The sequence below is a fragment of the Lissotriton vulgaris genome, chromosome 11 (genome assembly GCF_964263255.1).
Source record: "Lissotriton vulgaris chromosome 11, aLisVul1.2, whole genome shotgun sequence".
In the NCBI taxonomy this organism is placed as follows: Eukaryota; Metazoa; Chordata; class Amphibia; order Caudata; family Salamandridae; genus Lissotriton; species Lissotriton vulgaris.
This window is the reverse complement of record NC_141699.1, coordinates 490,228,097-490,239,514: the sequence shown is the minus strand read 5'-3', so window position 1 is coordinate 490,239,514 and position 11,418 is coordinate 490,228,097. Positions and strand designations below refer to the sequence as shown.

At 39.5% G+C, this 11,418-nt stretch overlaps 1 protein-coding gene across 1 annotated transcript in view; it reads right to left on the bottom strand.

Annotated features, from left to right (window-relative positions):
* Window positions 1-344: 344 nt before the first annotated feature.
* The window catches only part of SFRP1 (secreted frizzled related protein 1), a 187,906-nt gene continuing 176,832 nt past the window's right edge, over window positions 345-11,418 (bottom strand). The window contains exon 3 of the mRNA XM_086943562.1: window positions 345-1,005. Coding sequence (XP_086799688.1) covers window positions 683-1,005 — 323 coding nt within the window. The 3' untranslated portion in view covers window positions 345-682. The remainder of the gene's footprint in view (window positions 1,006-11,418) is intronic.

The window sequence follows — 11,418 nt, the reverse complement described above, 5'->3', positions numbered from 1 at the left end:
GACTAAGTTTCAAGAAAAAACAATCTTGTAGGATTTTGTTGAGGAGAAGTGCACTGGAAACATGAAATAAACCATGTGTTGAAATGTCAACCCCCTATAAGTAAGTGTATCTCTGAGCTATATGCTGCAACAGAGATCTTTCTTCCTTTCTTCTTTGTATTGTAACCAGTGCTAATAATTGAACCATAGGACATTTATCAACAGTGGTCTAAGAAAGAAAGACATTTTGTAAAGAATGTGTGTTTTTACTATGAATTATTTACATTGAGTTCATGTTTAATATGTGGACTTAAATCCTAGATAAAGAAAAGTACTTGAAATAATTTCCCTTGTCTTACTCGGTCGAAGTTCATCAAAGTTGTTGTTTTTTATTTCACGTTTTATTTTTTTATAAACAGGCGTTTGCATACTGAATACCAATGACAAAATAATCATGTAAACACAAGGCTCTATGTTTTGTTAGTATTGACAAATGTTCAATAAAAGGTGCCATTCTCTCCCCATTTGTGTTATAAAGACAATATTGCAATGGAACTTAGAAAAGTCTTCTTTAAAAAAGTAAAGTCTACAAATAAAAGAAACAAAAATATTTAGATACATCATCTCTTACTATAAAAGGATCAACACTTATAGGGATAAGGTGGGGAGCTGTGCAAGTCTTAGAAGTGGCAGTGCCTGCTGCTCATTTGAAGACTGACTGAAATGTTGGACATTCATAGGTCTTCATTTTCTTCATGAACTTTTTAAACTCTTTGCTTTTCTTGTCCCACTTGTGAATAGCTGTCAGCAGGTACTGTGTTTTCACTTTGCGCCCCATAATGAGGAAGTTATTATTGAGATTGTCCAACTGATGACAAGGGCAGTCAGCACCATTCTTCAGGTACAGGACAAGCTTCTTCAAGTCCCGCTTTTTGATTGTTCCCAGTTTCAAGAGCTTCTTCTTTTTTGGCACAATTTTCCTGTCCCCATTTTCCTTTTTGACTTCTTTTATTTTCATCTTAATTGCTGAAAAAGGAAACAACCAAATGAAATTAAGCTTTTAATTTAATTTGACATTTTCTTATACATTAGTCCTTCAAATTCAGAAACCACTCACTCTCGCCCCAATATAATTGTAATCAATTGATTATTATGGACATGCATACAAATAACAAAATATGATGGGGTTCTAAAGAACATAGGCAAAAATTATAAAATCTGGTATATTGACTGTTATTCAAATGTAAGCCACGGAAAATAAGACGTATTTGTTGTAAGAACTACACATATATTCAGGACAAGCAAGACTGCAATAAGTAAAATATATAAATCTAATTTAGTGTATGGCAAAAATATTTATTACCTGTGTGGACCTCTAATGATTTACTACACATGATGTGAACATTGGACCTTCTCTAATTAGTCAGTGTGCAGCCTTTTGGAGTAATCATGTGGTTAGCACCTTAGCTATCATTGTCAGCAAAATGAACAGTCGCAGGAATTCTGATGTGATGCTTAGACATATAAAAGTAGTGAGGGTTTTCAGCACGATAAATATCTAATCTTGCATTATCCAATCAATAATGAGCCATCTAACTAACAAATGTTCCCTGTCTATTATAATCAATTGTAGAGGGCAGATACACATCTTATGGAATTAGTTACAATGTCCATATATGACAGTTGGAAAAATAGTGACAATATCCAGCCTCTGAAAATACCATGGGCGAAATCTGGAACACCATTAAAAAAAATCACAGGTTTCTTTTCTAAATATGTTAATGTTTTGAAACTATATAAAAACAAAAGGAAACAAAAACACTACACCTGTGTTTATGAAGTGAGACTCAATCAATCAATCACGTAGTACTTATAAAGCACTACTTATGACCCCTGAAGGTACCCAGGCACTGTGATGCAGGTATCAAGAGAAGAGAGATGAAGCACGGAAATGCATGGAATTTGATAGCAAGAGACTGAATATCAAAATCCATAAACTTTCTGAGGAAAAAAGGGCCAGGCCGAAATTTGCAGCAATGAGAAATACTAGAAGAACAGTTTCAAAATGACACACCTTTAAATAAAATTATGTCTGCGCATCATCTACCTCGTATGGAAGGAGCTGCTTTGTTTCTGAACAAATACTCATTATTTTTTTTGTCATAGAATTCTAATTCAGCCTAGCAGTTTGGACACTGATTCATTGAATCACCCATAATGACACCTTCTACATAGAATTGAGTGTAAACTTTAGTGTCTAATATAGTGCGCAACTGCTTTACCAACAAAAAGACAAGTCAGATTGAGGGTTCTTTTAAAGTCAAAAAATTATAAACCTTAACATTCTGGTACTGAAATAAGAACTCATTTTAGGAAACAAGGGCCATATGTATGAACACCTTTTCCCATAGACACAGAATGGGTAAAACCCTTTGATACATCTGGCCCCAAGTGAATTACCAATCCATTGAGACGCTATCAAGTAAATGGTTGTAACTAATGAACAGAAAATGTATGTAAAGGAATAAACATTGCATTTCACAAAGTTGAATAGAACAAAAGTATTGTAAATATGATGCATTTATTTGAGAATTCACTTACTGAAAGCTCAAGAAGATATGTCGTGTTTTTTCATGAAATGTTGAAAATTAAGTGAGAAAACTGAACATACATAGAAAACAATCATTATTGAGTAAATGAATGAATGGGCGAACTACTGGAGTGCCGAGCAGTGAATGTATTTAGTGTACAAATGAACGAATAGAGGCAAATCAGCAGCTGGCAGTAAGTGAGGAGGTTTGTGAATTACTAAATGAGCGAGTGAGGAGGTAAATTAGTGCAAAGTCATCATGTGAATTAGTCAGTGGATGTGTTAGTAAAACTAGAACACATTAGTACTCCTGTAAATACCTAGGGATCTGTATCTAGGAAGCAAGCTGGTTCATGGTTCAGTGAGCAAGTGGGTGAATGAATGACTAAATAAGCATATGAGCAGGTAAATAGGTGAGCACTTGAGTAAAGTAATGATTGTGCAAAATCACAATGTCAGAGGGCTATTCTCTGTGCATTGAGAACCAACATCGACAGACCAGCTCTGTTGGATAAGTTCCCAAATCACACCTATTCATACTGAGTACTGGACTCAGATTATCGACCCATTCTCCATAGGTCCCTGGATGGGCTTTCAGGTGGTTAAGGTGAATGATCCTTTCTAACCTATTCAGGACACTGCCCCCATGCCTATCCAGTGATTCTACAATACCCACTTAAATGCCCCTCAAGGTTAGGACTGAAATGGGGCGAATTGGAAGGGGGTGATGAGGACCCGGTGACTCTAATTTTCAGCTCAGATTTGTGTATATTTCTGGCTTTCTAAGATTTCAGAAAACAAACCTTTGCGGGTGTAGGAAAATATAAGTAAATCATAGACTTGTTTCTATACCCTTTTTACTATGCACTAACTCCTGAGAATTGTTAACAGGAAGTCAAGCTGCATAAGAGAAGTATGGGGTATTTCCACAATAAACATACATTTTTCTCTCCCTGTGTATAAATCCCTTTACCTTTAGCGCAATAAAATTTGGGGCTGTTCTCTCCTCTATCCCTCAATGGAAACAAATGTACTCTTGTTACAGTGTGTTTACATGCATAATGTTCTTGCATGCCCACAAACAACCCTGATTGTGGCTGTTCTGTGTATCTTCAATAGTCATCTGCCTAGACAAACCCCTTTGTCTGTCCATTGGCTTACACTTAGGACCCCTGTTCTAACAGATGATTTTCTCAGTGTGCCAAGTTCTCTCTGAATTCGTAAATATGCTGCAAATCAGGGGCTCATAATTTGCAATCACTAATTTTCATCTTGGGTGAGCAAAAAAGTTTGTGAATGAGGACCTTTGTGGCTAGTTATATGTTTTGCTGTACCAGCTTTGTGGATCAAGCTGTGTGTCACATAAGGGCAAGAAACGTTTAAGATTAAGAAATGAAAAAAGTTTATTTTCAGTACAGCTCAGTAGAGCAACCATTTTAGTGTTGTAGTAAATGTGGACATTATGTCCCTACAGTGGAAAATACTGTTTTAACTGGTCTCCTTGCTTTTTTAAACTAATCATAATTTGGATCAGAGATTAATGTTGTGTTGTCACGACCGTGCAGAGGAATGCAGTTTACAACGAAAAAACTAGACAAAAATGTGTTGCACATTACGATTTGCATTTACTGCCATTTGGCATTGCTCTTTAAGAAACATATGGCCTAAATTGTGAACACATTTGAATTCGGCGCAGACCTTTTTTCGGCGATGCATATTAAGCGAACAAACAATATTTTGGTTTGTGATTAGATACCGTGTGTCCACTTTCCTTGGCGTGACGCATTTATCTAGCGGATGTTGTATCCTCTGTCACTGACTTTGTGGAGCGAAGCAGGGCTGCGGCACTGCCGCATCCTTCTGCCCGGGAACCTGGCCAAGATTGTGGTCCTTGGTTGTCATCCATTTTAGAGGTGGACACTCGCCGGGGAGCAATGGTTGAAAACAGATGTGAAGATTTAGAAATGCGCTCCGTTTACAATTCCAGACCCTAATGGTGGTAGAAGGGCCCAAGTTTGATCCTTAGCAGCAGCAGATTCCGACTGTCTCTCCACCAAATTGACACAAATATTTATGCCTTCTTCGGACTGGTGCCAAGAACGTGTGCAAACAGCACAAGTCTTACTTGTTTAATTCACAAATGTGCCAGAGGCTGCAACGCTTAATTCGTGAAAAAATAACTATAGGGACGCACACTGTGGGCTGTCTATTAAAGAGGCTGTCTAGTGTTTGTTCCACCCCAAGCCTTTTTCTCCCACCGCACTACACCTATTGTCTACTTTGCTCACTGTATAGGATGTGTGTGTTTTTTTCAGCCATGCTTTCTCTCATTGTCACTATTATTCTGCCTCTCCCTTACTCTTTCTTTGCTGTTTTTTTCGCTCTTGTTCTGGGTCAAAGACTGATCATGACACAGTAAGTCACGGTCGCCGAAAATGAGTGCCTGTGCCTTACACCTGCAACCACCCGCACAACATAAGCACTTACAACATGCTAGCCACAAACTATTGGGCACTGCGCTATCCACAGAATGAGTCGCCTTTGACCACTTTTATGTGTCATATTACATGGTGCAATAAATGTACCTGCACTGAATAGCATCATCCTGATTTCTGTACCAAAACACAGATGTTAGTTGCTTTTTGAGCTGATACCTGACTTTGTAAGAGAGTCATTTCTAAAATAGTCACACTTTAGCATACAAATTATTGCTTTTATACTGAGCTGAATATCTTGTCACACATTTAACAGCTAAAAGCGGCACAGTGTGTAATCCTCCTCCAGAAGCGTTATAGCACAGTCGGTTTTTATGTCCCTTATTTCCTAGTTTTATTAGGTAGTTTCCAGAAAAGATTTCAGATTCTATTACTTGCAGCTGCATACTGAAAGCAATACACAGATGGAAGATTCTCACTGAGCCTGGCATGTACTATATTTCCAAGAGACCCGTGATTCTTCTGCAATTGTTTTTTTTTTTTTATTGGAAGGGGGGTTATTTTTGCCTAGAAATGGAGCTTGAAAGACCTTTCCTGTTCTGAAGAATTAATAAACTGGGTATATTGTAAGTAACTACAATTTAAAGTCTCATGTACCAAGGGCAATGTTTTCATAACTATAGCACCATAGAGCTATGAAACTACCCAACTTTTTGGGTGGTCAGGCGGTAGTGTTATTTTTTTATAATTTACATTTCGGCAGTTTGGACCACCTGGAGTCTGTCAAAAGAAAACTTAGAGAATGTGATAAATATCACACAACTCCGATCCCTATGCAACTATGCATTTACCCAGGGATCGGAATGTATCCCTGCACTTGCAATTAGGGCCAGTGTCTGTACCGCAATAAAAGCCTTGTGTGAAGGGTTGAGTGGCACGTGGAAGCCTTTTGGTAATCAACACAACATATGTTGTCCACTAAGATAGTAGGGACCAGATGCACAGCGCTTTTACACGGTTGCAGCAATTTGGACTGTTTGCAACCATAAACACATTTTTTAATAAGGACAAACCCTATTTCAGAGTCAGTAAAGTATTACCCACCCGTAAAATGGGTTTGTGACTTCATAAGGAATCAATATATCGAAGGAAATGCCTTGTTATAGACATAGCTTTCAAATAACGATTCTTTAGAAGATGTATCAATGTTTTGTGACCAGCGAAATCTGGTCACAAAACATTGACATTCTACTGACTCCACAGTTGGGATGGGAATCTGTTTGCAAAAGGGAAGGAGCCCTCAAGGGACCCATTTCACTGTGTGAATTTCTTTAAAAAAAGGTTGCTGGGGAGTAGGCAGTGGTCCAGGAGTACACTGACTATTTTTAAACAACCTTTTTTTTTAAAGTAGTTTTTTTAGCATAACTCCGTTTTCTATGCGCAACACGGGATGCATTTAAAAAATGTTTTTTTTTAATGCAAACATACAGGTCTAGTAACTCAGGCAGGGCATCACCCCTGTGATGGCATCCATTCAGAGTAAGTCACAAATTGCGATGTACCTCATTACAATATATGAGGTATGTCGAATTCGAACCATTCCAAATGGAGATTTTCTGAACCACAATTATTACAAAGGTCTGTTATTAAAATTCCACAATGGTTGCAATAATACTTGTCACAATTTGCAGCCAGCATTTTGTAAATCTGACCCTCGATTCAATTGCTCTTTGGACTAATGTATTAATTACAGGAATCTGTTTGTGACCTTATAGTCACCTACTTCAAATGCTGTTGGGTCCACTTCGACTTTTATCCCACTGAGGGCAATAGATTCAGTACCTTTGAGTTGGATGACAATAAACAACTATTATTCGATGATAAGTCATCCCTTGACAAATCCTCATGTAAACCATGATTCAAGGTGTCAACACAAGTGCAACTTATTTGTGCTCATCTAGAGTTGACCACTAATTAAGCCTGTTCACTTAGTTTTTACAATCCAGTTTATTACCAGCTAGCTGGTTTACCAAACTGAGCACAAATGTTGTTTGCACAACCTATTCGCCATTTTAACAGAAAAAGTTAATTTGGAATGCAAATCACTATACATTTACAATTTCGTTTGAGGGATTTTACCACCTAATATTGCGCTAATGTTTTATGTATTTTTACAGAGTAAATACCAACAGAGATGGCACACTCTTCAAAGAAAGTGGAACGGAAAGGTATTCAGAGTATAGCTTTTCTGAAAGAGGTCCCTCTGTTTAATGATAAGCATTGCTTTATTCTGAAAAGAAATGTTCCAATCGATTGCACAATGCTAATAGTTTCTTTCATGCAGTGAATTTCTAAGAACTGTAAGTCCAGTTCTTTGAAAGTGGTACTGTCCTGGTATGTGTTCTGTGAGGAATGGTCCCCATTGCTGCAATGGTTCCTTCCAGAACTACATGCATGTTTTCTTTGCAGAAAGGCTTCCTGCAAAGGCTGCAGTACATCATTCAAATGATAATGATATCCAATAAATAAGGCTTTCGCTTTATTTAGGATACATAACATAACTATATTGTATTCTTTGGCTTACCGTCCTGCTACCATTGACACCATCGAGCCCATAAAAGCCTTCAGGGTGGGCCATGGGCTTCTGATGAATAACTCTTTTCCTCTGTGGCCCCCAGGCATTCATTCCTATTGAGCCACACTGTCCCATGGGCTTCCCCGTAGCAGAGCTCTCAAGTAGCACCATGTACAGTTCTTGCTTGACACTTTGAACTCTGGGGCTGTTAATTGTGCTTTTTCCATTAGAAATGCAAACTATAAGTCCAATAATGGATGTAAAACAAGCATTTTGGCTTTTCCAACTCTTGTTGCCAATGCTGACCAGCATTACAAAACAAAATAAAATTATGAAAAAAAATTCTAGTTGCAGATGTTGAATAGGAACAGAAAATAAAATCCGAGATCCAGCCTGCATGACAATGGATGCGAGAAATAAAGGATAAATCCCGACCCAGCTTTTTTGCGTCTTAAAGTGTATGCATCATCTTGTATGCTTGCAGATAGATCATGATGAGGCAGCCATATTTACTTTACGTTCCTCCACGATGACATATACGCATGCATGCATCACGCGGTATGTACACATATGTCGAGGCCTGGAATCCATTTTTGCTTGTTTTCAAATTTACTTTTCCAAGATACAGACACCCTGGAATAGTAAATTAAAAAAAACAATTATAAAAAGTGCACACAAGCACATTCATAGAAAAATGACTGTTAACAAATCGCTACTGACCGGTTCACCTAAAAGTAACAAAGTAATGAAAGTGCTCGTGAGCAAGGAGAAGGAAGGAGTGAATGAAGCAGATAAAAGTGTAGTGAAACATCGAAGTAGCCTTGGAGGTTTAAAACAAAAAGTCAAGCATGAGTGGTGGGAAAGCAATGGGCAAGTTGGGAGTGGGATAACAATTACAGGAACAGGGGCCAGGACTATTAGGGATAAGAAGCACACAGGAAAGAGGGAAAAAGGGCAAGTAAACACATTAACTCCCCCCATCGAGTGCTGCAAGCAAAAGAAAAAGGTTGTACCCTAAATGTAATCAGTGACAGGTAACAAGTCATCCAATCAAAAGGACGGTAACAAAACTATGTTTCAGGGAACAGACATATACAAGAAGAGAAAGGAAACCAATTGATTGAGATGCAGGCAAACAAGATTGATAAGAAAGCCAAACAAAAAAAACTCTATCAGTATTAATATTGTACAGTATAGGTCCCAAGACAACAGTTAGCTAAATCTAACTGTAGGTGAACCATAAAAAGTTAGAGTGAAACATCTACATGAAGCTGACTTTATCAATTTAGGAGCTCTGCTTCAGGCCTACTAAAATGAATGTAGGCAGTACCAAATCTTACTTGTGGAGAGAATCTAAAAATATTATATGTACAAATTATGCACAGATGCCATAGTGTCGCATTTTGATGACCACAAACATTTGATAGACGAACTCACATCCCTCAACTATTATCATTACTATTATTAAATAGCATTTATTGAGTGCATAGCTACCCGTAGGCATCCCAGCGCTAGCAACAGAGGCAAATGGGAACTAGATGGCCTAAAGAAAGGCATTTTGAAGCAGCCAAGTTTTAAGAAGTTTTTGGAATGGGAGAAGGCGTGACTCTAATCGAAGGTGTACCAGGAGAGTATTCCAGAGTCTGGCTACGTTATACGTGAAAAACCTTCCCCCACATCTCACCCTTTTGATTTGGGGAACTACTGCCGTATTTAGATTAGCTGATCATAGGCATTTCATAGGATGTTAAAAGGTAACGAGAGTCTCATCGATTAATGGGCCTTTCCCCATAAGGTTTTCCGAGCTATACACAGAGACTTGAACTTTATTCTGTCTGCAATAGGAAGCCAATGTAGGGACTTCAAGGCTGGCTTAGCCGATTGAGTGTTGGGCATACCAAGCAGTAGCCGAGCGGCACATTTTTGAATGACTTGGAGTTTCCTTACCGTAGAGTTAGGCACTCCCAAATAGAGGGAATTTCCATAATCCAATCGGGAGAGGACCAAGGCCTGGACCATAATTCTTCTTGCTCCCATGGGAAGGAGGGTCAGGATTTTCCGCAGGAGTCTCAGAATGCCAAAGAAGGCCTCTGCCAGCGTCACTGCTTGGTGATCAAATTTTAAGGCTTTGTCAAGCCAAACATCTAAGCTTTTGATTTTAGTGTTGGGAGTGGGAACAGGACCAAGGCAGGATGGCCAAGCCAGTTTGAGGTCCGAGTACAGAGAGTTGCCCAGGAGCATAAGCTCTGTTTAAGCTCTGTTTTGCCATTATTGCGTTTAGGACAGAAGTGGTCCATCCATGATGCCACTCTCTCGAGGCACACTTTCAGGTCAGATGGAGTGTTCTGCTGGTGGTTGAGAGTAACCATCAACTGTGTATCATCTGCATACGTGACGATTTTGACCCCAAAAAGCAGAACAACATATGCGAGTGCTTTCATATAAACATTAAAAAGAGTAGGGCTCAGGAAAGAGCCTTGAGGCACTCCACAACTAAGAGCGAGGCTCTCGGATTCAGAGTCTCCTGCAAACACCTGAATTGATCTGCCATCTAGGTAGGACCTACGCCAGGTAATGGCTCCACCAGAAACTCTGACCATGCTAAGTCTGTTTAAGAGGATATCAGAGTTGACTATGTCCATTCTCTCTGTTCATTGATCTACGGGTTTGTGAATATATATATATATATATTGCCACAGCTTTCTTCTTCCTACGTTAAGTAGATCAAAGGACACGGCACAGCAACAGATGATTTTCAGCGTTCTTTATTTACACACCAGTGCAAAAAGTAACGTGCATCAAATGGACGGTCTACGCGTTTCGGCTCCTGCCTTCCACTGGACCATATATATATCTATACAGGGCACAAGTCCTAAAAAAAGAAGTGGGGGGACACTTTCACCTGAAGTGGCGTCACAACAGGAAGTGATGTCACGAAAGGTTCCTTGCACCATCGGGCTCATTGCCTTCCCTCGCTCACCCCTTAGATGCGGTTGCATCTGAGAAGTCAGCGCGTGAGCAGCATGCTGTGAGCTCCTAGCTCCTAGCTCCTCGTCCCAGAGAGGCCAAAGAGTGAAATCCAGCTGTTTGGCAGGGGGGACGGTGTCCACCAGGTGATATAAGTGGGGGGACGCCGTCCACCCACGTGGTACCCTGACTCGAGCCCTGTATATATAAATAGATACCTGTCGACCTTTATATCTAGTTCTGCTCGCTTTTATTTTTTTCACTGTACATCTCGTTATTGACAATTTTGCATACAAAGACAACAAAAAGAGCCATTCTACCTTGAGCACAGCAAAGCAGCAGTATTCCATTACATTACACTGACAAAGACCTCCAAAGACAGTGAGATCATTTGCACACTTCACATATGGTAGTAAGGCGGCAAAGGGGTATAGTAAAAGTGGTGGAATACCAGTGCAGAGTATTCAGAAGAAAAAAAACACTAACGACTTAAAAGAAATAAAAAGAAAAGATAAAAGCGTGCTCTACACAGAAGCATGTTGTTCTAGGCTGAAAAATAACCATCCATCACAATCAAATGTCCCTAGAGGGTCCAGGAAGTGAGGCAAAGGAGGAGGGGAAAGCAGCTAGGGATTCAGGCTAGGAATGGGCGCTCTTCGAATAGCTGGATTGCTTTAAGTCTAGGAGGCGTGAGGCAGGAGTATTCCAAATGGGCCTAGTATTGTAGGAGGGTGAACTTCCCCTCCATGTGAGTGATTTTATGAGAAAGCAATTCCATAGCTAGGACTTGCCACAGGCATGTGAACCATTGAGCTTTAGGGGGAGCAGCAGGTTTTTTTTTCAATGTAGGGCTATCAGTTGCTTGGCAGCCC